Source organism: Myripristis murdjan, chromosome 11, assembly GCF_902150065.1.
Source record: "Myripristis murdjan chromosome 11, fMyrMur1.1, whole genome shotgun sequence".
Classification (NCBI taxonomy): domain Eukaryota; kingdom Metazoa; phylum Chordata; class Actinopteri; order Holocentriformes; family Holocentridae; genus Myripristis; species Myripristis murdjan.
Window position 1 is genome coordinate 19,123,232 of NC_043990.1, and position 23,373 is coordinate 19,146,604.

A 23,373-nucleotide genomic window follows, 5' to 3' on the forward strand; every position below is an offset into this window, starting at 1 on the left:
CTACCTCCACCTCTCTGGTCCTACGCTATTTCTCAATTTCGTCAGTCATGGCTACTCATGCATGAAAACCCTCTAACAGGCCCACAATGCTTATGTAGGCAACAAGTGCATATACTGCACAGTCCTCTCTTCCTTCCACTTTGTATTCATTATCAGAGAAGAGAGGACAGGAATTGGGTGCTGGGAATCATGCGAGTCATGGGAGGAGGGAACAAGGGGACAGGAGAGCATGCTTGCTACAGAAACAAATCCCACTGACTCACCCACAGTGGCACAGGTCCCAGTTACAATCTCACATATCTGTCACCAAGGTGACTGCATTGATTAGTCTGCTGCACAGACAGATAGACAGGAATGTAGGTAAGCACACAGTTAAACAGATAGACAGTAAGCTCGCAATATGAGATTTCAATATAGATCAGGTACCTTTTGCTATTTTTCGCAGCAGTGAAAAAATGAACAAACACACACACATACACACATGCACACGTGCTTGAAATCCAGGCCACAATGGCATCATTGTTATATGTGGAGGTAACCATCCTTCAGCCCGCAATTTGTACGACTTAAGCAATTTGTGTATCCACCGTACTCTCTCTCTCTTTTTTTATTATGCCATCTAATAATCTCTGTCTCCTTCACTTTGTCTCTCCCTCCCTGCCGTTTTTATTGTGCAATATGCCTCATTTTCTAGTTAAAGAGCATTCACATTAATGCTTTATGAGTAAGAGAGTCATATAGACTAAGGCCAAAACAGACTCATCAATGCTTTATGAGCCAACTGTATGTTTTGGGTAATAAATTGAGTGGAAAAAGAAAACAACATAAAGCTCTCTATATTCCACAGTGCCAGAATGTGTATGTGCATGTAATGTGTACATTTCCCCCTAAAGCAAAGAAGGCCTTCCAGTGTGTTGCAGTGGACCTCAGAGGACCAGGCAAACTACCCAGCCTCTGCCTCCTTCTCTCCCCAGGGGGCAGGGCTGTCCCTGGCTTGGTGAAGCCCTGGGGCATGGCTCCTCTCCGGTTCTGGAGGAATAATCTGTTAGTAATAATCCACCAAGCCCAAGGCGGGTCACATGTCAGGAAATGAGGGCTGAGTGAAGAGCCACGTTTGATTATTCAGTTCTAGTCCCCCTGTGGTTTATTCAGCTGCAGTATTTTTCTTGGCTGTACCGTCTGGTCTCACACATCTTGCTGTTGGTGACAAGTACAATCACCCTGTGAACAGAAAAAAAGAACATATGAAAGTGTAGGTTCAGTATTTCTCAACCCAGGCCATAATAAATGTCAGTACTCATCATTTGTAAGACTACAAAGCACAACCTCACTGCTCGATTTAATGACAAGAAACCTGTTATGCAGCTTCTTACTAACATTCACTCTTGGTTTTGGCCTCAAAATACATTATAAATGCACTTTCTGACAGCGGTAAAGCTGCAACAGTAAAATACATTTCAAAATTGTACACCCCAAAATGGTTGCAAACAGTGCGTTCTAATGGGTTTTATTTAACTTTTTTTTTCTGTAATACATTGCCTTGCATACATCCAAACTGTTCAGCTGGAAATGTCTAACTCTGCATTCATGGAGATTTAGACTTCAGAGTTGCCATCTTGTAATTTTTGTCAACATTACATTCACAATGCCAATACAGGAAAAATGCATGCAGCTTCTCTGTGAATGAAATTCAGAGTTTCTTCTCATGAGCAGTCATTTATCCTGAGTCGACTCTGTGAATAGTGACAGCAGAGAGAGAGACAAAGGGTCCCGGCTGTATTTGAACCCAGGCTGCTGTGGTGCAGACTTAGCCTTGATACGTGGTATGCGTTCTACCCGGTGAACCACATCCTGCTCTGTGTCGGACTCTTTTTCTGTCTTTTCTGGAAGTGCTTCAACCCCCACAATGCCCATTCTTTTCCTCTGAGGAACTACAGTGCAGCACCTGAGTGCCCTGCACATAACATATGGGCCGTTTGTGTGTGTCTGTGTCTGTTTGTGTCACAGCAGGGCATGTGTGGTGTCTGTGACTTTGACTACTTAAGTATGCAAATGTGCATGCTCACATGCCTCCTGTAATCCAGCATCTGCCACAGGTATACAGTTCATCTGTCCAAAAAAGAGCTGTCTCTAAAAATACAATCATCTCTCAGTGCATCTCAATTGAGTGTTTTTTTTTTTTTTTTGTAAGTGGGTTGATAATGCATTCCCTGCGGCGCTCGCTGGGAGGCTCATGGCGGATCAAGGGAGTGATAACACCACTCTGCAACCCCCCACTACAAAACAGGAGGCAACTCGTCTATTTTGTCCTCCCTTACTTGTTAAATGTGTTCTTGAATCATCCGTTTGAGAAAGGCTGCAGAGGAGCTAGGAGGAGTGTGTGTGTGTGTGTGTGTGTGTGTGTGTTTGTGTGTCTGTCTGCATGAATACTCCAGTTCACACTAACGATGAGGTCAACATTAGCAAATTAATCAGCAATTGTCTTTTAAAATCTGTACCCATATTGTCATCAGTTTAACTTTCACTCCCACACATTTTCCTCCATTTATCACAGATTTTCTGCCTAGATACAGCACAACAAATAGCTCTAGCCTCGCACTCTTTTACCATCATGTTCATATTAGTGTCTTGTTTCATAGTTTTCAGTGGTTCAGAAATAATGTCACATTTTGACCCATGGCGATGGGCACAGTGTAGGGACATTTTAAAAAGCCATTGGCTAGTATTTAACAGTCCAACCAAGTGCAAAAACAATCCCCTAAAGAAAGAGAGGACTCAAATAACATTAGAAACTGCCACGGCTTGAAGCACCACAGTCCTCTGAATCAGTTTTGAGTTGCTATGAAATTCTCCAGAATCATAAATTGTTCATAACCATAACCACGTTAATGTTTAAATAATACATTAGCCTTGTAGTGGGGAGACATGTGTAAAAGCATGTTGTGCCCCTTCATCCCTAGACAAATATCTCTAGGCATGCTTGGCTGTAAGCAAGGGGAAGATGGCCTGTAAATCAAATTAGTGTCCTCTAATGGAGAGAGATGAAGAGAGAGAGAGTCACAGATGAAAGGAGGGAGGAGCGAGAGCAGTTGTGATGAAACTGGAGGATTACCTTTTTGTCTCTTTTTTTTGTGAATGGAGAAAGCGAGAGTGAAAGAGGGAAACGGGCTTGGTAGCCTGAGTAATATTGATTTCAGGGGAGCTCTTTCACGGATAACCCCTCACAGCGGCCCTCGCAGCACAAGCTCCCTTTCCTAGGACAAGTCACTGGAAGTTTTCCAGCCGTGCAGCAGCTCCGTATTGCCTGACCTCTGTAATGTGAATCCCAGCCTTGACGCACAAACAGGAGACACGCGCATGCCAGCCTGATCTAATGGTAATTTACACACATGAATACAGACTGATACAGAGAGAGAGAGAGAGAGAGAGAGGTAAAGAAGAAGTCCTTGAAATAAGAAATGTGATAGAGAGGCATCAGGCACTCGGTGTTCAATGGAACGGTTTCAGAACTTGACACATAATTCTGCAGGGCTTCAGCTGCTCAGGAGCAATCAGAACGCATCCTCTCCTTTTTCCCCCCAACTCATTTTCTTGTTCCCGTTTACTTCAAAACAAGATGTGGCCTGTCCTCGGAGAACAAGAGAGAGAAAGAGAGACGGAGAGAGAAAAAAAAACAATGTAAAGGAGAACAGGAGAGGGAGACAGCGTTGCATATGAAACCATCTGGGTGTTCCCAGCATCCTCCTCCTCCTCTTTGGCAGCGAGGCTGCATGTGTTTTTTCTCTTCCTGCTCTCTCGCTCCTTCATGGCGTGTGTGTTCTGTGTACCCATGCTTTATTTATCACTCCCCTCATCAACAATTTAATTGAAAAGCAAGGGGAAGACTCACATCTGAGCATTTTGAACCAAATGAGCGAGATAGAGTCCCATGTCTGCCAACTTAAATGATAGTTAGTCAGTCGCAAATGTTGGCCGTGTCTCAAATGGAATGTTGGCCCACTCAAGACATGAATTGCCTGTGTGTGGGTTTCCCCTGCACCGCCCATACATAAACTATTATGGAATAAATGTAACACTGTGCCGTTCATCGGCTGTTCTGTAGGGTAATGCAATACTAAATTGAGCATCAGTACACATGTAGAGCGTTTCGCCACAGAGTGAATTTCTTGCAGTTTTCAGCTGGCACATTTTCCATTTTATTTTCACTGGCTGGAAGATTAAATTGAGGAATCCTTTCAAAGTGTGTGTGTGTGACGTGTGTGTGTGTGTGTGTGTGTGTGTGTGTGTGTGAGTTCAGGCATGCACATGTAAGTGTGTGTGCTTGTGCGTCTGTGTGTGTATATAGTTTTATTCTGGTGTGATCATGCATGTACGTGTGAGCTAGCGTTTGTTCTGCATGAGTAGAGAATGATAGAGAGAGATATAGAGAGAGCAATTGAATATGATGGGGGGTTGAACCGGGGAATGAAATGGGGTGATAGAGGCGAAGGCACAGAGTACACTGTAAAAAATATCCAGCTAAACAAGTCAATTAACCTTTCATTGAGTTAAAATGTTATTTTACGTTAAACAAGTAAAGCAATCTGCTGTTACAATGAGATGAATTCACTTGTTTCTAAAGTAAATCTTTTTTTTTTTTTTTTTTTTTAAGAATTATCTTGAAGTGTAATTATCTTGATACAAATGGGGGTATATCTTATTTCTTAATATTGTCAGTTGCTGTTGTCAAAAAAATCTCAAAGGAGATGAAGCTGCAACAGAAACAAGAAAAATTATCTCACCCCATCAGCAGATTTTTTTTTTTCCTTCAACGAAAAGAAGCTGTTGAGTTTGATTATGAGGTAAAACGGCTTGGTAAGATAGACACTTTTTTTTGCAGTGTGAACACTACAAGATGGCCAAGTAAGCAGAGAAAAATACTAGCTCATGCAGTGTAATCCCCTGCCTCCCAGAAGGAATCGGCGGACAGAGCGATGGATGGAGAGAGGAGAGAAGGGAGGGTGGGAAGGGAGAAAATGAACAATAATGGTCTCTACAGTTCAGCATCTGCTCATTAATCATTCATTGCCAGCCAAGTGGCAGCAGCAGGGAGCACAGTGATATTTCAGGTTACGGTATCAAATCTCAATTTATAAATAGAATGGAGTTATGGAGCAAGGGGGAAGAATACCTTCGCTCATAGGACCCCCACCCCCCGCATCCCCCACCTCCCACCTCCCCTTGAGCGTTCACTGATCTTCCTGTATCTCAGGTTGGCCGAGGTTGCAGTGATACGGCATGAATAAAGGAAGGGAAAATCATTCACTCTCAAAGCAGCCTTGTAAATGGGAAGCAGTTGTGATGTGATGCTGCAATTACTGCCCACCCCCTCCCTTCCTCTTCCCACATGAAGAGTCTAATAGATGGCTCAGGCCATTTCAGAAATTACAAAAGGAGAGGGGGAGACTATGTGAAAGTGTAATATTTCCCACATAGCCCATAGATACTTTCCTGCTCGGCCTAAACACATTCAGTTATCAGCTGACAGATTTCTGCTGGAGTAGCTGAGTGGGATGCATGTATATTCCTCCCACTGCACATCCCGTCCTTTCAGTTTTCCTCCGTATCACAAGGTTTCCACCATCTACGGACAACCTTATCCGTCTCACCTGCAGTAAAACCTAGTCAAGCTGTCTCTCTCGCATCACATCATGTGTCATATTAAACATGCAAAAAGGTGGCACACACAGTATGCGCTGTAACACCCGATAGATGCCGCACGATCGATACTTGAAACATTCCTCCGCGATTCCATCTGTGACGCCGATGCCCCACAGAACCTTCATCTCCATCGCTCAAGGGCAGCCCTTCCACAGACGGTCACATGATGGATGGCACAGAGTCCTTTGAGCCGGTCACATGGCAGAGCTAACGGTGGGGTGTTGATGGCGGTCTTACTGCCGCCTCTCACTCCCCGAGACACGGCGGTGACAGCTGACACCTTCTATTGATTAATGTTCCGTGGGCCTGTCACATCTCACATACCAAGTACGTACTGCACTGTATGTCAAAGAGGCACCGATGAACTGTTTGGTGAGGGAGCGATAAGGCATGATGAGATCTCTGCATTCTGTATTTATGCCTCATTTAATTTACAGCTTCATATACTGTAAATCCATTGAAAGCATGAAGGCATACATATAGGCATATACTGTTATGAAACAATTTTTTTTTACTCCTAACACGAAGCTGTAATGTTTAATGGACACATTATGGCCAGATTCCAGCTCGATCTTTTTAAATTCTCAAGCACCGCTAATCCTCATCTATGATTTCATAGCCATGTCACACATTTGATCACTATAGACTCTCTGCCATGTTAGGCTAGCCAAGCATTGAGCTCACCCATGAACACAGAATAGATTCCCAAAGCGTTCTCTGCTATGTCAATGTTAGTGATTTGGCTTGAAGCAGTCAGGCTGCAGAGAGACTCTTAGCATTTTAATCTGAGTTCAAACTCTTTTACGTCGCATTAACAAGAAGGAGAACTGACAAGTTCATCAGCCGACCAATGACTAATTGAAACAGAGGCCTTAAAAATTCAACCTCCGATCTGACGTGTGTGAGTGAATTATTATGACGATTAGTGGTTAGCTTGATGGCTGACAGTGTAACGAAGCCTTCTCCAGTTGTTCTAATGTGTTGATACTGAGTGGCTTTGCTGCAGCAGGTCTCCCTCTGCCCCTCTCTGTCTCTTTTATTGTCCACCCCCCTCCACCCCCCCATCCCATCTCTCCCTCGCTCCCTGTACATCTTGTTCTACCTATGACACTTCACAGTGTCTCAGCCAACACAGCCAGCAGACAGATATGAAGAGGCGTTGGGGGGAGGGATAGTGGCAGAGAGTGACAGAGGAGGAGAGAAGGTAGAATGAGGGGGATGAAAGCCAGCTCTAAACGATTGACGGCAGACTAGAGTGATGTGCTGGGGTCCTGAGCGAGGCCAGCAGACATAAACAGAGCGTCACTCAGTCTGTGTGTGTGTGTGTGTGTGTGCGTGCGTCTGTGTGTGTGTGTGTGTGTGTGTGTGTGTGTGCGTGTGTGGGGGCATGTGTTGGCATTAGCTAGCGTATCATAATTGACATGTTACAAAGGGGCCGCAGCAGACCATAAGCTATTAGAAAGGCGGCCACTGCCACATCACTCACCTGTCTGAAGGCCAGTTCGTCTGCACGGCATGTGATGATGTACAGTGCCCTGCCACACACACACACACACACACACACTGTGTCATACTGTAGGGATTCGAAAAGATGACAAAAGGGAAAGTTTACGTGCTGAAGTTACTGTTTGGTGCTACAGGGAAAAAAAAAAAAAGTAAGAATCAAGAGGAAATGTGTTCCATACTGATTTGAGTGAGTCCATCAAACATGAAAAGTAGGACATGATGACTTGGGGAGAGTTTAAAATACCTTTTATTTTGATGTGTTCAAAACAAATAAAACAAATAACATCAATAAATATAGCTTAGTTGGTATACATTGCAAAAAAATCCATCTGAAGTCATTTAGATGCACATTCAATCTTAAAAAAAAAATCTTGTGTTTTTAAATAAGTGGAAAAATGTCTGACAGTGGGATGAGAGAAAGCTGTTTTACTTGTTTGAGGATTTTTTCTGGGAAACAAGTATACATATGTTGCTAAGAAAGCAGAATAAGGCAGAATAAGGCAGATCACCACAGCAGTACCAAGAAAATGACTCTTGATTCATGAAAACTCTGGAAACCAACCGATTAGCATTAGAAACAAGTGGGGTTGTTTCATCTCTGGCAGATTTCTCTCTCATTTTTTTTTAAAAGAAAAATTTATTATTATCATTAAGATGGAGATTTTCTGCCATGTAAAAATATCCACCCAGTATTGGCCTTTTTTGTGTTACACAATGACTCCACATGAGTGTTAGTTTATAGGGTTTGATTGCAGTTTGAGGTTTCTCAGATATGAAATATCATCCTTGCATCAGTAAATATGGAAACTCAGATGGCTCTAATTCTGTGGACCTTTTCTGTGAATCATTGGTACTTTCATTTATAGTGATGGAGGGATGATAATTAATTTATTCTCTGAAACACCAAAAAACAGGAATTAAATGCCATCTGTGCGTGACACAGGTAGACTGTGCACCGCAGTTGTGAAGCAGATTGCACCCTGCACTTTAAAAAGGATGTACTGAGATGACCTGGTATAAAACTTCCTTCGCAAGAATGGTAAAACAGAATGGTAAAAGCAAAGAAAATGATGTGCAAAAAGTATTCCAGATCCTCAAATCCAAATATCCTAACCTAATTATTAAGTATGATTAACTCCTATAATTATGTTATGAACTGCATGAATTGCACTTTTTTGCACAGAATATTTTTTCCATTATTAATTTTATGCTTTAACACAATTCTTAGGAATTCACATTCTGCTTTAATAGTAGCCTACTTTGCACTGATTTCAGAGCAAATGCATTTTGAGCTAAGATAGAATGAGCAAGACATCAAAAGGGCCATGAGCCCTGTTTAAAACCAGCCACAGGGTCTGATCTCACAAAGGTAGCTTTAAATTTTCTCTAATTATCTAGGCTACTAGTGGGTTGGACCTTTCCCCCATATCCCAAATATTTATTCTACACATGACTGAATGGAAGAAGTCTATTGTTTTCTCATCACGTTTCAACGTTTGATATATAATTGCCTCTAAACAAGGCATGGCAAGAATGAGCAGCATAATTGGGGTTAAATCCCCTAAATTATTATTGTGGATGCTTCCCTATGGCTAGATGTACATGTGTTTATCAGGGTCACCACTATCACCCTTTGCCGCCCATCCTCCTGGTGCTGCCAGATACCTGAGCCCTCCAGCACGTACACACGCACACACAGCATGTGTGCACACAGATAACACATATGGCTAATGTGTCTCATCTCCCAGTAGCTCCCAGCCATTTGACGAAAGGAGAGGCCAATACTTTGTAAAATCGATTGTGATATCTTCCACTGAATATGTGTGTGTGTGTGTGTGTGTCTGTGTGTGTGTGGTAAAACGGCCCAGCAAGTACATCATTTTCTCCACACAGCTCTTTATTCCTTCATAGTATAAGTATACGCACACACGCATATATATTTATATATATACAAATATATAAATATATATATTTATATATATGTGTGTGTGTGTGTATATGCATATGTTTAAATGTGTGTGTGTGTGTGTATGTATGTCTACACACACACACACACACCTATCCAAGCATGTGCTTGAAGCTATAATCTCTCCTATCCTACTGTGCAGTGTGTGGAATATCACTGGAAAAAAAACCTGCTGTTCCTGTTGTGTGCTATTAGAACATCCGATCTCTCCCGTGGTACACAATTCATGCAGCAATATGTTCTCCATTACTCTCACATCACAGAGCCAAATTGCTGTGGAGTCGAGCAGAGCTGCTTTTCTCCATTTAGCCTCAAACTTTAAAATGAGACAACTTCCCTGCGCTGCTTTGCTCCCATCTCCATAATTGGAGGGAATGCTTTGCAGCTTTTGCCGCCAACACATGCTTGACTGAGCCATACGCTAATCTGGTATATAGATACGCATGAATATGTGTGCGTGACTGTGCACAAAAACACATACACAAACTTCATTATAGAGATCATCATTCGGCGTAATATTATACCTTACCAGGAGCTCCCTTATATTTTATCACCACTGGCACACGACTCCTTCCTCATCTCTTCCTCTCCCTGTGCTCTATCTCTCATCATTGTCTTCCCACCTCCACCCATGACTGTTTCATCACTGCTGGGCCTATCACTCCCTTCCTCCTACATTAACATATCACCCTCTCTTTTGTGCTGTCCCTCCCTCCTCCACCATAGTGCTAATGAATTCTGGCTGTGGCCGGTGTGGGGTCCAAAGCTTCTCCCTTACCACCAGATTTCTAGCTGGGGCGCCCCCACAGTGCACCAAATGCCTCTCCTGAATATTGAATAAACCCCAGGACCACCTCCGTGCTTCCTGATCAACAGCACCATGATTACCTGGCTGTTACTCTACATGGGGTCCCAGGGCTCTGGCAGGAAGGAGGCGAGATGGGTGGGCTTTGAATGTATTGTGTTGTGGGCGAGCGTAGAGATAATAGGTGCAGGTGGGTTGAGCGTTTAAAGTTGTTTGATACTATCCCTCGTGGTTATGAAGGCTTTCCTTTTCGACGCTGTGACTCACAGACGTTGCCTCTCTCCAAGTGTGTTGCATGCAATGACCACATAAAGCGTGCAACGAAACCCCCTTTTCCTTTATCAAAATGAAAAATGTCTATCTCCACATTTGATCCATGTTGTTTTTGTTTTTTTGTTTTTTTGTTTTTTCCCCCAAACAAGCAATGATATGCTCCAATGAGAAGAGATCATTTCACTTGCAATCTTGTAGCTGTAAATACATCAGATTATTCTGCTGGTGCTAAAATACTATTGCTTGATTCAAATACTATTGCTTGATTTAAAATAATTTCTGAAACAAGCTGATTAACTTTGGAAGTGAAATTATGTTATCATTCATTATGTTAGCTGATTTTAACTTGATTTTAAAAATTCAGGCTTTTTTTTTGGCATTACTAAATTATGTGGATTTTTAAGATGATTTTGTGCAGCATACATATATGGGTTGGAGGGGGAAATCTTTCTATCTGTTTGGAGTTTTGAGTTTGTCCGTGCTGAGTGTTTTCCACTTGACAATATGTGTGCCTTGCATGCAGCTGACTTACCCACTGTCATGTTAATATTTACTAACTGAACATCGGAGTGTTTGGGGAAGTCCCCTTGGTCATTCATCACTTCATCTGTGACCTCCAGGTGACCTGCTGATCATGTCGTATCGATATCCCTTAAGTCCTGCAACATATTTCCCTTGTGTCCACACTGGGAAACAGGAAATGTATCACTGTCCTCCAAAATCATCTGCCTATATGGGAAGTAGTTTTGTTTTGTGTCTTGTATGGTGAAGACTTTGGTGCTGGTTAAGGATCTTAATATGGGTTGTACTGTTTAGCTTAGGATGTTTTTTTTTATGCTGCTCAGTGTGTAGTTGCAATATCGATCATGCTGTTCTACCAAACTTATGGCCTCATCAATATTTGATCTAGGTTCTTGGTCAAAGTGTGAGGGCGAGCAACTTGTTTCTGAGTACCTCCAATTGGAGAAGTGGTAAACACTGGTGTGGTAACATTCATTTTCTTCAAATGGAGTCATTTGGAAGAATTATTGCAACATAAATTCTCCTCGCCCACCTCTCTTTCCCAACTCATTCTACGTCTTTCTTTCTAGGTTACAAAAGCACAAGCACAGGGACTATGCAACGAAGTGTGTTTGTGTTTGTGTGTGTTTGTGTGATTAGAATAGCCATATTGGCGGTGCTGTCAGATTACATAACCATACTGTCAGATTAGTCAATGATGTAACACCAGCGGTATCATAAACATGACAGCCAGGCATGAGCAAACCAATATGACTGAGTTGGTATTTACCTACCATTCATCTTTTATCTAACAGAGCTTCTCCATGCTAGCTACTTCATTATTCAAAGGCCAACCAGACAATTAGCACCAACAGAGCCTATTGCAAAACGGTCCCGCCAGGACCAATCAATGCTAGTAGATCCATCAATGCGATTAGACACACTCTTGCATCTTTCTTCTTTCTCCCTCTTACTGCTTGTGCTAGCAAATGTTGTAGGGCATTTTTCCGCCTTTAATTTATACAATATTGATTCCCAGTCCCCAAACCATGCCAAATCAGGCAGGTACCTTGCAAAAAGATATAAAAGAGAGACAAAGGGAGATTTTTGAATAGATGCTGGTGAGAAAGAGTGGAGAGTTATAATGAAGGAAAAAGGCAGTGCCCTGTACTATACATATATATATATATATATATATATATATATATATATATATATATATATATATGTATGTATATATATATGTATGTATATATATATATATATATATATAGATAATAAAAAAAAAAAAAAATAGGCTGTGTCTTCCTAAAGGTAAAGTGTATGCTGCAGGAAAGCTGTAGTGGTCTGTCTTCTCATGCAGACAGAAAGGCATACCAGCGTCAACTCACCCACTCATTCACAGCAGCTAACTCTTTGTATAGGGTACTAATAGCAACTGAGTGTAAAGCAATTACCTTCTCCATCAAATGGACACTTAATTCACTAAGCTCACCGTTAGCCCAGTGCGGGCCAGTGTTTGCGTGAGAAGATGACAGGCAGCGCTGGTTATTCCTGAAGCCCAACAATGCACCACCTGGTGAAACTGACTGTTTAGCATGAAATGTTATCTCGTGACTCTCATTCACTTTCAGCAAAGTGTCACAGAATCTGATATACAAGAATCTATTCACCGTTGGTGAATAGGTTAGCAAAAGTCATCCCCTTCTCTGTCTTTCCCTTCTGTGCTCCTGCCTCACTGTCTGTCTGTGCATAAACATAAAACCAGTTTGATTGTGACTTGAATAAGAGCAGCCAAGCTTTTGTACTCAGTTCAAATAGAATGTGATAAGCGGCTGTGTGTACAGCATGTCTGAATAGATCACCACCACGATGGTATCAGCAATTCACCTCAGTATTCACAAAGACGTTATGTCTCACGGGGACCAGACAGATCACCAGTGGCATTACCTGGAGGCTGGCTGACCTTGTAGTGAGATGAGAGGGAAAGGCAGCCCAGAGCCCATCGCCGCACTTTTAATTACCACTGGCACACAGAGGCTGATCTAGGCCGTGTGTATCACAGACAGCCGCGGATAGAGACTCTGTGTGTTTTGCCTTTACCTGTATGTGTGATCTGTGTGTGCGCTTGCAAGCATTTACATCTGACAGCCATGTAGGGCTCTCTATAAAAGACCATCCTACTCGGACTGGTCCTCTTTAAAACCCTCTTACATAAGCTACTACTCTCAGATGTGTGATATCATTGAGCTATTTTTGTCTTTCCCTTTGAATAAGGCTGTGCAGAGTTAGATAAAGACCAGCCTGATCTTTAAATAATACATTCATCATAATATGTTAAAATAATATGCTGGAACTCCCTCTCATTTTGACTGTTTTAATAATTTGTCCTCACAAAGCGGTGCCAGGTGACGTGCACTGACCCGTCAACTTGCATTTCTTTGAACTGTCAAATCAGATAATTTATTTATTCATGTTTCTTATCTCGGTAATCTTTAGCCCCACACATCAAATGACCTGGATTTAATGACCATGCAGAGTTTTATTTCTATGCAACTTCTGTCTTTTATCCCCAGAATCAAACAAAAAGAAAAATCTGTAATTCCTGGGTGATACTACCTAGTGGATAGTATTACTCAAAACAGTGTTTTCTCTCCACAGTACTACAGTTTTATCTGCTGCAGAGAAAACATATGTACTTTATAGTCCATTTTGGTTCAAAACAGTGCAACCAGTGATATCCTATAGTCCTCCTATATGGTGCGGTAATTTTGTCCAAGTGTGCCTTCAAGAACACCTCAAGAGAAAAGATGAATCTTCTGTGAAGGAACAATCCTCTTTTCAGGTCTTTTTCCTCTTGGATGTATTGAACCACATGACACAAGATGCTGTGAGGTACAAATGTGCTGAGATTGAGACAAGGGTTAGTTTGATTTGTCAGATGTAATAGAAGAGCTTTATACGTCAAGGCCTTTAGCCCCACACATCTGTTGACCCAAATTCAGTGAACCTTATGGGTCACCACATGACCTAGTTTTCTTTGTAAGACAGCAGTAAATTGAAAATTGATTACTCCCTTGATGTTTTCTGTTGATTTTTTTCAATAATGTTCTCCAATAAGTGAACAATATTAGCTACAATTGTTGTGTTTACCCTTGCGCACCTCAAGCTGTCTCAAACAAGCTCACTGCACCCTGTTTTGGCACCTGGAGATTAGGCTACAGTTTTAGGACCACTCGTCCAATGTGGTTCAACACAGTACCTGAAGAAAAAAGTAAGAAAGAAAAGTGAAATCTTGGGTGAAACTGGATTGATCTGGTTTCCAGGATTCATTTGGTTTGTCAGATAAGAAAATAAATGTGTTCACTGTTAATTCTCACACATTTCAAACCCTTGTCCCCAACCTTGAGCTGACCCAGCTGTGATGTAGAACAGCAGTGAGAGGGTCATAACCCTGCGAAAACCAACATTTATGTTGTTTTCCCTCCAAAAGCAAAAGACATGGAAAACCAATATTTGCACTTCAGTTACAGTTTCATGTCATGTGAGCATGGGTCAGCAATAATTTTCAAACTGGTATAAAATTGTGCCATAAGCAGAAAACATAAATCACACAGTGAGATGAACCAAGCTAAAGCATGTTAGAAGAGAAGGACAAAGTTGTGGTGCCTCTGACCACAGATGACTCCTCCCACGGCACTCATGGGAGACCTGGATGCAATCACTTTGGTTTGGGAAAATCTCTAGCTTTCATTGGAGATCCATTGGAGCTTCTCCCGGTGTGGGTATAGCAAACAGTCTTAGCTAAATGGAGATTAAGACAACAGTGGAAAGACCCCTTAAAGCCCTCTAAGACTGGTGGGTGATTTTGGATTTAGCACTCGTAGCAAGATAAAGGCCTTTCTTCCCACTTAATTGATGGCTGTAATCCGTGTGTTGTTTTAAAAGCCCTCCCTTTTGATATGTGAAAGCAAAACCCTATGGGTCTGTGTAAAAAAAAAAAGTATAGTACAGTGGGCCACTGCAGGTTTCCTGCAGGTTGGGCAAAGGCCTGTCAAAGGGCAAGATTCACTGAAAGGACATTCAAGCCCAAGCCAGCATGCAATTTAGCTGCATTGTCATGTGGCCAAATCAAGATCAACTGTATACTGCATGATTTTACAATAAGAGCCAGGTATAATTATGTCGCTGATATTGTGATAAATTAATAGGGTGTGGAAAATTGAGTATAGCTTAATGAGGGGATCACACCCTACAGTTAGGTGGTGCTTGAACTCCTTTAGGCTTTCACTTATTTTCAGGAAATCTGCGGGCATACCTCTGGCTCTCTGTCAGAATGACAATATCCTAGTTTTGATCGTTATCATGAATCGCAAGGTTCATCTCTGCTTCATCTCCACGAAGAATGCAATTAACCCTGCGCTCAGTTATATCACTCATTAAATTGAACACAGATACAGCGGGGCATTGGAAATGGAGAGCAGTAACAGTATCTCAGCTCAACGGCTAGCTAGTCAGCCGCTGCAGGATGAGCATGGCTAAACATTCACAGTGATGCGTTTTGTTGCTCTTTATGTAATGCAGGTGTTCATCAACAACAAATGCCAACGTTTTTGAGAAACTGAGGTTATTAAACCTGATTGTGCCGCAATCAGGTCTCAGGATCAGGTTGTTTCCTAGCTTCTTGTTTGTAAAAATGTGGCCTTAATGTCAAATTATAACAGTTTTTGTCATTGTTGTTGTTTTTGTCAAATAAAATCACTGATAAGAAACATTTCAAATACTGTTCTTATTACTATTAACAATAATAGTGGTGAAGCCATACAGTATAAATGAAATTTGAACTGTTTAAAGGAAACAATTCATCTGTGGATCTTTGTTCTTGTGCATGCTGCTTGTTACAGTGTACAGTGTGTACAGACTTACAAGTCATCTGGATCTGGATGCAGAAATTAATTACAGCTATTTTTCCCTCTAGAGAAAATTAGTGCCTATTGTGGATAATGTGCTACAAAGTGGAAGAGAGTGAGCAAGACTTGATTAGTATGGAAATGAAACATGAAAGGTGGGGTGGGTGGGATTGAGGACACTGGTGGTGGTGGTGGTGGTGGCGGCGTGTGTGTGTGTGTGTGTGTGTGTGAGTATATCCCAAGGGCTAGTGCGTCATTACGGTTTATGACACTACTGCCATTGTGGATCAATACAGTGCTACAGTTGTGAGAGAGAGTGAGAGAAAGTCTTGGTTTTGTACAGTTTTCACTTAAATATTGGTAAAAACATTAATAAAACAGACTAAAAGAGAGTTGGCCACAAACATAGGAATACCACCACTGGCGCACAGTAGCAGACATTTTTCCATAACAATACAGTTACTTGATGAATTCTCCAGTACAACTTAGCAGCTTGTATTCACCCAATTAACAGCATAACTTGCACACTCAACATTTACCAACTGTAAGTATACTGGATTCAAGGGGACTTTAGGCCACATTATATTTTGCTTGTTAGTGTGCTAAAGCTCTGGAAAAACCTGCCTTACCTTTCATGTTTTGGTGTACTCTCCTTTTTTCCAGGAACCCAAATTCATTTTAATGTGCTTATAGGTTGCAGTGTTTGAATGGAACGATAGGTGTGTCTAAAAAGGCAATTAGTGTCTGAGGTGCAGCACATTTTATGCTAAGTTGGGGTTGGGAGAAGGAACTTAATTCAAACTGCCTCCGTGTGAAGCTGTGAAAGTGGGAGAGAATGCTTTTACCTTTTCAAGCTGGAGAGGAATCACATCCCGAAGCTGTTCCTTTACCTTTATCAAAACATACACATACTGGCCGTCAGAGTAACACACACACACACACACACACACACACACACAGGCACTGTGTATGCACCCAGCTACAGTAAGGTCATGCATGCATCCCAGGGGGCATCAGTCCCACCCAATATTTACAGTTCTTTTCGCTGCGGGCGGTCTGTGAAGGTGCTAGCTTCGCTGACATTTCAAAGAATATGAGAGTGTTGATTTTTTTCTCACCCCTTGAGTAGATTCTCAGAGACTGAACGTGTGTGTGTGTGTGTGAGAGAGAGAGAATGAGCATGCATGCACATTTGTCGCTGCCATGATCCATGAAACAACATCCAAGGCACAAGCTCAGATCTGAACTCTGTCATTAGGGCTTTAGGTTCGGTGACACTTGCACCTACAGTGCTTCTTTATCAACACACAAGTGCCATGCTCCTAACTTGAGTATCCTGCCTGCACAATGTAGGACGGTTTCATTTAACCCTTAACAGTACTAATCCATCACTGCATTCCTCCACCTCTTGTCATTTTAGCTGTCCTTTGCGGCGACAACCCCGGTTCTGGCGGACAAGAAAAAGTATCCCAACTTCTTCCGCACAGTTCCGTCCGACAACGCGGTGAACCCGGCTGTGGTGAAGTTCCTCAACTACTACAACTGGAGCCGAGTGGGAACCCTCACGCAGGATGTTCAACGTTTTTCAGAGGTTAGTGCCTCTTGTCGCCTCTGTAAAGGGGTTGCGAATGTTATTTTCGGAGAGATGCACAGGAAACCTGAGGGGGCGTAGTGACAGAGAAGAGCTCAGATGGCAGACAGAGGAAACTGGCCTGATCTGACCACTGCTCCCATCAGCACTGCAACAGATGTTTGCCTTTTCTGCTCTTTATTTTGAATCTGTAAATGTTGGATTAAACATGCACTGCTGCTAATTTATAGTGTGTATTATTAGAGATGATAGAAGTTGCAAAGCAATTATTTTCCAAGAGAAAGCACTAATTTCAGTTTTGTGAACATAATCACACTGGTGCATTTTAATCAAGAGTTCATCCCAAAACACAATTCTCACAATTCCTATTTTTCTGACACACTATTATTTGGGACTCCTCTGTAATAGCTGGGTGTGCTGTAGGCCTGTGTGTGCATTTTTTTTCATGTGTTTGTGTGTAGCCCTTTTTGCAATGCTCAGTGCTAAGGGCAGAGTCACACTAAGGACTCTTTAGGCTCCACAAGTCCTCAAGGCCTGGTCACATCTGATTTTGTCCAACAAATGGGGGACATTTGAGGAGGATGCTACGGTTTTCACTTAGCAATTATCTTTGGCCTGGATTATTTTAGCATCATGCTTGCAAAGTGGGAATAAAAATGAACAATTTGTTTTTTTATGTGAATGATTTCATGGGTCAGGGGGTTGTAATTGACTGACGGGTTGGTCATTTCTCCATCTTTTTAAATGAATCCATATTGGTACATTTCTGGAGGAGTTTGCATCATCCCCTAGAAAAGTCCCAAGATTTTAGCCTCTCTAAATAATATTAACTAGATAGCTATTGTTCCTACCATGCAAAATATTGCCAAGGTAATGTAAAAAAAATATGCACAGCTTTAGTGCACACTTTGACTGGCCTTCAGTGCCTTGCAGAAGATGACCAGAGTGCACTCATACAAAAAGGCATGAACTGGCTCTACAGGCTGGTGCATGGTACATCCATATGCCAGGAATATGATTAGTTTCTTGCAGCTGCACTGTCAATGCATGAGTTAAATATTTTGTTCAGCTAACACTTTTAAACACATGAAAACTCTCTTTCAAAGCCAGGAACTGTTTATCCCTCAAGAGGCAACACCTGGAGCTGCTACTGACAATGAACTGGAGATTTACTTTGAGCGCAATAGGTTGTTAGCCTGAACTTCAAATGTAACTTTAGTTCTTTGTGTTGCTCACTGTGTCGACTAGAAAAATGTGCCCATATATTCCTATAAAAATCACCCCCATTGCTGTTGCTGTGTTCTAAAGTGTCAGTAATATTTAAAAAAAACCCATTCTGCTTAACAGTGGATTTTCCCTTTAAAACTGTTGGAAGATCACATTTATGTACATTCCCCATGTGTTACCTAATATGATACAAACTTATTCCTGATGCTACATTTATTGTAAAGACCAAACTTGGACACAGGGAGACTGTGAGCGATACCGTGTCGATACTAGACAATGATTGACAGATTTTTATCAGCCCTACCATTCAGATAATGCCTTAATGCCTGCATGATTTTAGGGGGTGGCAATCAAGCAGTTCAGACTGAAAGCAATTCAATTCAACCCCTTCAACAGTAGTTGACTGAAATAATGTTCTTAAATCACCAGAGCTCCCTGATAATCTTGCCCACTTGAAGCTCAGTGTTTGATTTTAAGGAAATTTTGAGATTAACTTTTTTTTAAATTAAAACCATGGGTAAATCATACCGCTCACACTGTGCTTCATGAATAAAAACAATAAACTTGCTGAAACGAATGACATTGAGCCCCTAGACACTTTTCCTCCTGATGTGAGTAGATATGAAAGTGCAGCTTTTGTTAACAGGAATTAGGGCTGTTATATGATGTTTTTGTTAAATAATTTATTTACTACACTCCATCTGGCATGAAGCTTTACATCTCTCTTGATTTCACAAACACTAGAAACCCACCCACACTAGAAACCCACGTTTCTAGTGTTAGGAAAAGTCGTTTGTGGCAAGATGAGAGACATTATCTGTGTTTACTCTGCACACACGGCTCACTCGTTCATGACTTCTCCGGCACGGAATTTCATCTTAAAGCTGGGAGATTGTTAGATCAAAAATTGTGGTATGTTTGATTTCCTTCCGCAACAGCACACTACACAATTGCATTCTCAATCTTAAGCAGCAATTTGCTCTCCATTACACAGAGGAACAGGTGTTACGTGGCTAGCAGCTTTTTTCCACAAAGAGAAGAAAAGAGATGATAAGCTCACAAAACCATTGCAAGAGGATATTACAAGTTAAAACTATGGAACGACAAAATAGATGGGTCGACAAACGCATTTCCTCTTGCAGGAGAATTGAATATAAACTCCATTCACTGAACATACAGGTTTCCTGTGCCTCTGGATAACAATTTAAACACATGGCACTCACACTGTATCATGTCACCAACATGGGAATACTCTTTTTTTTTTTTTTTCCCCCCCAAAAAAAAGCCATATCGGAGTATTGAAAAGAGGAATTTGAGGAATGTATCAGTGGTGACTGGTGAGCAGTTTCCTGGTTGAAAACAATCTGCTCAGCGGTGTGAAGTGGGGAAGGGAGGGGTTTTGGGGAGGGGGGTTAAGAAGTCTTGCTGTTGCAAATCTCCGAGAGCCCAAATCCCTTTATCTCTCCCCTCCTGAAAGCGCCAAGGGGCTTAGGACGGGAGAAAGACGGACGGCCCGATTCAATCAACCTGCCACAAGATTGGCCTCTAATCCTGATTTACAAATATGCAAGCATCGCTTCCATACTTGGTGATTGTTGCAATCCTCTGTCAAGTTCAGAGCACGCTGGTTTTCACGGCATTGTGAAATTACGACGGTGTGCAGCAAGACAAATGGCTCATGAGATGTGAAGCAGTAAATGGTCTTTGGATACAACTGAGCTGAGCAGAAAAAATAATCTAGACCTGTGCTTATGCAGGCGGCAGCATTTCTGTATTAGCGTGCTGTCTACACATACAGCATAAAGTAGCCTATCTATACATGGGTGTGTATGCATTACATTTAGAGCTAACACAATTATTCTGTAAAGCTGGCATTAATAAATTAGTGAGGAATGTTCATGTTTGGTCTAATTAATTTTTGTTTCCACTGTTGCTTGTATTTGGAGAATGTACGATGCATGCAACAGGAGAGATAGTTAGAGTTATAAAAGTCTCTAAAAACCTTTGAAAAATCTTTGAAATGCCTCCAGGCAGTAGAATTGTGACCAACAAGACAAGAGCCCTCTCTTTTTGAATGAGGAGCTGCATATATCTCTAGTGTGCTGTCGTTTGTATTGTCATTTGCTTTCCACATTTTGGGACTGTGTCAAATTGTAAGCAACAGAGTCATAAACCTTTTTTTCTGAATGAATTTAGTGCCTCAGAAAAACAATATTATTCACTCAGCAACACTTGTATGCATGTGCTGTCCACACAGCAACACTGTGGCATTCTGCTTTGTGTCGTTGCCATGTTAACTGAAAACAGACACAATAGTTCAGCCATAGAGAGTGGGCTTGCAGCTTTGTTGTCTATTGGATCTATTGTAAATGTCAAATTTGTGTGGCTAAAACTCTCAAAGTATGATTGGCTGGTAGCGTGTCCTAAACTGACATGCACTGTGCAAAGTGCACCTGTTTTTTTTTTTTTTTTCACAGCAGTTTGAAGTGCAAGCTCAAGAGGAAACATTTTGATAGGGAGGATGGTAGAGCATCATTAGCTCTAGTATCTGTAAATATTTTAGAAGCATTATGTCAGCATCAGCATCAGCATTCTGAGTGAAAGTGTTAGATAGGTGAAGAAAAATCGTGATTTTTAAGACTATTCTGCGAGTGCCAGTCCAGCACCATCTGAAGCTGTCACTGGTGAAAATTTTTAGTTGTAGCAGCAATAAAGTCAGTTTCAGTCGGGTCGTTTGGGGTGATGAGGACACCAGGGCCAGGCAGTTTGTTCCAGGGGTGCTAACAGCTTTATAATGATAAACTGTTATCCTGTTTAGGTCTATGTCAGTTGTGTTTGTTATGAATTCCCTCATGATCTTGCTAAGTCATGGGTCACTTCCTAAATAAATTCTTTCTAGTCCGACTTGGAGCCAGGGCAGCAGCAGCTTGTGGCCAGAACAAAGTCTGAATGCAAATCTTTAGCACTTGTTCAGTCTTGTAATCAGGAGCTGCTCAGGCTTAGTGCTTAAGGCTGACTGTGTTCAAGGAGCAAATGTTGATTAGATATAAATGCAATCAAAAAGGATTGTTGTTGTTGTTTTTTCCCTCATATCTAATACCTAGTGTTGACTGGCAAACCACAGAGGGTAGTTTGACTTGAGTAAGGCATAGTGATTTAGAGATGAAGAACTTCTTTGTTATAATTTCTAAAAATGCAAATTAAGAAATGTGAATGTCAGCTCAGTACACCCTCACCTTATGTCACTTTTTAAACAATTCTGTTTTTAAAAGAAAGAATTAATTGATTAGCCACAAAGAGGAATCCAATTAACTGATTATTATTTATTTACTATTTATATGCATTTCTACGCAGACCTTTGCATCTCTCTCTCTCTCTCTCTCTCTCTCTCTCTCTCTCTCTCTCTCTCTCTCTCTCTCTCTCTCTCTCTCTCTCTCCCTCAAATTCAAATTCAGAAGTGCTTTATTGGCATGACAAATAGGCATTTGTATGACCAATGCAGACATCACACAGAGGACAAGAGATCAGTACATTTTCATATCTAGAATCACAGCATGTACAGGTGTAACAAAAAAAACAAACAAACAAACAAAAAAATGTTTCTCTCTGCCTTTCTGTCTCTCCTACTGATCTACCCTGCAAAGGACTCACTGCACTGTTTCCCAGGGAGGCTGCATGCAATGTTAATGTTATATGCTGCTTGTTAAAAATTCACAGACAATAGAACGCACACACAAACACACATACAGACACACACACACACACACACACACACACACACACACACACACACACACACACGTGCGCCTAAATGTCCCCTGGGACCGTAACGTGTGAGCTAAACAAGACAACTTGACACTTCTATTTATCAACACATTAGAAGCACACAAAAAAACTTGCATGTACATTTGAACAATCACAAAGACATACATACTGCACACACACTCTCTCTCTCTCTCTCTCTCACACACACACACACACACACACACACACACACACACACACACACACACACGCACACACGCCATTTGTGGATGGACACTGGGGGGGTTGTGGTGTATTATAGTAAGAGATGAGAATGGGGAAATGATGAGTAATTGCTAGGGTGGAGGTGTCTGCCCACACGATCACATGCATAAACACAGACAGATAGGCAGTCTTACACACACACACACACACACACACACACACACACACGGGCTCTCCAATCAACATTATTGAGATTGCCAGACAAACAGTGCTCACACGGGGACACAGCAGCCATCATCAGTCAGTCAGATGACAGACTTGACTGAGGACAGGATTAGGACTGTGTACCCCGCCTGCAGCTCTCTGAGCCGAACTGCTTCATTACACTATGACCATTGATATAATACAAATCTAACAGACCTTACTGTATGCTTGCCAGTGAATGGCCATTACTCTAATTTCCTCATGCATTAAAAACATAGGGCAGACAGCTGGAGAGATACACATGCACCACTGTAATTCTGGGCTCATTTTGTCAAGGGCTTTTTGAAAATAACCTGACTGACATAAAAAAAAAAAAAAAAAAAAAAAAAAATATATATATATATATATATATATATATTAACTGTTATATGTGCATGTGCATGGTCCAATTTAGTGTTCATGGGCTGTCTTTGTGGTAAAAATATGGTTTTCTGCTAAAATAGTGGTAAATACTATATTTTATCCACTAGTGTCCATAAGTGTGCATGGAGAAAAACAAATAAATTGTAATGCCATAGCCATTGTGTAGTGCATGTAAGGCCATGAGAGGAAGCTGTCCAATAGCTTGTCATCAGGATGAGGCACAACCATTTGTCATGGTAGTTAGCATGAGTGCATGACTGCAGTTGTAGTCTGAACCCAGGGATTTGCATGGTAATGT

At 41.5% G+C, this 23,373-nt stretch overlaps 1 protein-coding gene across 2 annotated transcripts in view; it reads left to right on the forward strand.

Annotated features, from left to right (window-relative positions):
• Positions 1-23,373, forward strand: part of gabbr2 (gamma-aminobutyric acid (GABA) B receptor, 2) — a 194,593-nt gene that overhangs the window by 82,432 nt on the left and 88,788 nt on the right. For both annotated transcript variants that reach the window (XM_030064382.1, XM_030064383.1), the window contains exon 3: positions 17,082-17,252. In XM_030064382.1, coding sequence (XP_029920242.1) covers positions 17,082-17,252 — 171 coding nt within the window. The remainder of the gene's footprint in view (positions 1-17,081; positions 17,253-23,373) is intronic.